This window comes from Oncorhynchus nerka, linkage group LG9b (assembly GCF_034236695.1).
Source record: "Oncorhynchus nerka isolate Pitt River linkage group LG9b, Oner_Uvic_2.0, whole genome shotgun sequence".
NCBI classification, from domain to species: Eukaryota; Metazoa; Chordata; class Actinopteri; order Salmoniformes; family Salmonidae; genus Oncorhynchus; species Oncorhynchus nerka.
In genome coordinates this window covers 33,273,475-33,276,138 of record NC_088424.1, presented here as the reverse complement: position 1 = coordinate 33,276,138, position 2,664 = coordinate 33,273,475, and the positions used below count along the sequence as shown (strand labels likewise).

Genomic DNA, 2,664 nt, shown 5'->3' with positions numbered 1-2,664 from the left:
TACCCTAGCCCAAGAATGAACTAAAGAAGCATAAAATTACTCGCTATAGTCCAAGGAACTGACATGTTCTGTTTCTAGGCGAATTGGCTCTGGCAGTCCAAACATCCAAATACTCAATCTAAACGTGAATTCATTCTCAATTGCGGTGCAGTTCTAGAAACATAAAGCCCTCTACCTTCATATCACATCAAAATAAATTCCCAAATGCTAAATATAGGCTACATTTACTGTACACTATTTTAACCGGTTTTAACAGAGTTGCCGCCGACAGTATTTTTTTGTGACAACACAATTATGGTGTCCGTCTTCCGTTTACACACAGGTGTTCGGAGACGCAGATAGCTAATTAGCAGAGGTAGTCACCTCTGTCTTCCATCTGTTTTCTGTAAACAAGAACTGTAACATGGAAATATGGCTGATATGAAATATACGTTCCTTATGTTTCCAAAACCGTACTGCAAGTGATGAATGTTAACGTTCAGCACGAGTGTCGGGGCTCTTCATTAAACCCCCCCGGCCAAAAGATATACGTTCATGAATAGACGCTAAAGGTAATTAGCAGCTATGAATGGGCTAAATCTACCCCTACCCTCTAACCCCAACCATCCCCCTTCCCTATTTATCAATCCCTATTTCTTATCTTCCTCACTCTCTTCTTTTCCCCTCTTCAGCACCCTCTCCCTCTTTCTGTGGTACTCCTCTCTCAGATCCTCCCTGTCTCTTCGGCAATATCCTTGGGCAGTGATGTGGAAAAGGTCCACACAGTTCCCTGAATATGCATCTCTGTGTGTGGCCCTGTACACAGCTTCTCTGGCCAATGAGATAGCCTCCTCCTCATTCAGGCTCCACCGCACCTCTCCATCCAGCACTCCGTAAGCATAAGGCGAACCTGAGCCAACCGAGAAGAGCTCTCCCTGCAGCCGGGTGCCATCACTGCACACATAGAACAGCTTTGGGCCACAACGATCCCTGACAGGATGGGATCTTGTCAGGTCCACATCAGTTACTGCATGTCTTGTTCTCTCACAGGCACGGTCAGTCAAGTCATCTTGACTACAAGCATCACTAGTTGACATTACTGTCTCTTCAATGGGCCGTTTTGCTGGAGAGATGCTGTCGTCTCTGCCTGATCCCATCCTATCAACTCTTTGTCCCTTGAATTCCTCCACCCTAACCTCCTCTACATCCCAGCCACAAAGAGTGGCTGCCACACACACATCAGTCCCCTTAAAGGGGTGCAGCATATGAGAGAGGAGCTTGGCAGAGCCAGTAATTGACAAGCGGCGGCCGTGGCGTAGCTGGTAAAGGCGGATCTCTCTGGCCAGGATTCTCTCCCATAGCATGCAGTCTGCACCACTGCCTGAAGTAGTGACCAGTAAATGGGAGTGGATGGGCAGGATCTTCTGGGCAGAGGGACAGGCGACAAGCCCTGAGCAGCTGGCACGTGTGTCTGCCGCTGCTATAACACCTCCTTGGAACACAAAGGCCAGGGTAGTGGTTCCATGAGACAAAGGGAATGGGCGGCGGGTGGGCGGTGATGAGGAGGTGGACAGGGAAGAAAGGGACGTGTGTCTGTTGTCACAGCAGAAAGGAACAGAGCTCTGAGGAGGAGGTATGAAAAAGCGCAGAGGGACCCCTCCATCTCTCTCAGATGATTTAAACCTTCCCCAACCAAGGATCCTTTCATCAGCCATGTCCAGGAGAGGAGTGGTATCTCCCATAGGCCCAGATAGTGAGGCAGGAGTGTTCCACATGTGAGACATAGGGGTGTCCTGAAAGCCACTGACGTCTTGTAAAGCCATTGTGATGGTATTTTGCTGACGGATTGTGGTAGATATCAATGCAATAAAGATCACAAAACAGACTCAATCTCCCTACAAAAACAGATTTACTGTCCCTTGAATTTGTGTAAAAGGTTGATGCTCAGTGTAATCTCTCAATAAGGAGAGGCAATACAATTTAACAGCACAGAGCAATCCATAATCCAGAGAAACTGTCCTTAGGCTTGTTCAATTTCTCCCAGTGAAATCCTTTTTTACGGCCTTGTATATGACAGTCCTGCTTGGTATCAACTCTCTCCCCAAATGCAATGACACTGAACTTGAAGTGTTTTTATATAGCAGTCTGACACACACATGCACGCACAAACACACACACACACTAATATTTCTCACAAGCATTTAGCTTGACTTAGCGATATATGATAGTGCTTCTGTTGTGATGGTGATACGATATAGAGAAGCGACTCTACAAACACTACAGGGTCAATTCTGAGGCAGCTTGTCAATAGGCCACATTAGTGAAGCAACACTTGTACTTACATAAACATGTCCTCTTGTTACATTTTTTGTTTCACATTTAATGTCATTTTATATCTGTGAGTTATATTTGAAGGTAAATCCAATTATTATTATTCTTCACAAAAGGGTCGTTCCCCTTCAAAAAGAACAAGAAAGAGGATTTCGACACCATCTCGACACCATCTCATATTGTTCTGAAATCGTGCCTGTTGTTAGAAACAGGTAAGATTAGCATTCATGCAACATTATTTTGTTGAAATATCATTTGATCTCAGAAATTAAGCTAATTAATTGCACCAAAATTGGCCATTTTAATTTATAGGACTCATAATATTAAATAAATATTATGCCCAACGTTTGATTT

General features: G+C 44.6%; 1 protein-coding gene across 1 annotated transcript; it reads right to left on the bottom strand.

Annotated features, from left to right (window-relative positions):
- Nucleotides 1-629: 629 nt before the first annotated feature.
- Nucleotides 630-1,802, bottom strand: LOC115114875 (proteasome subunit beta type-11-like). The gene is made up of 2 exons (XM_065013615.1): nucleotides 1,190-1,802; nucleotides 630-970 (listed from the first exon to the last, which is right to left on the bottom strand). The coding sequence occupies exons 1-2, from the start codon at nucleotides 1,800-1,802 to the stop codon at nucleotides 630-632; spliced, it is 954 nt and encodes a 317-aa protein (XP_064869687.1).
- Between the last annotated feature and the right edge of the window lie 862 nt (nucleotides 1,803-2,664).

Excerpts from the sequence above, each read along its gene's own strand:
- LOC115114875 (XM_065013615.1), bottom strand. The coding sequence starts at position 1,802 with ATGGCTTTACAAGACGTCAGTGGCTTTCAGGACACCCCTATGTCTCAC. Across the intron at positions 971-1,189 it reads GGCAGCCACTCTTTGTGGCT|GGGATCGTTGTGGCCCAAAG; the intron begins GGGATGTAGAGG and ends CCCATCCTGTCA.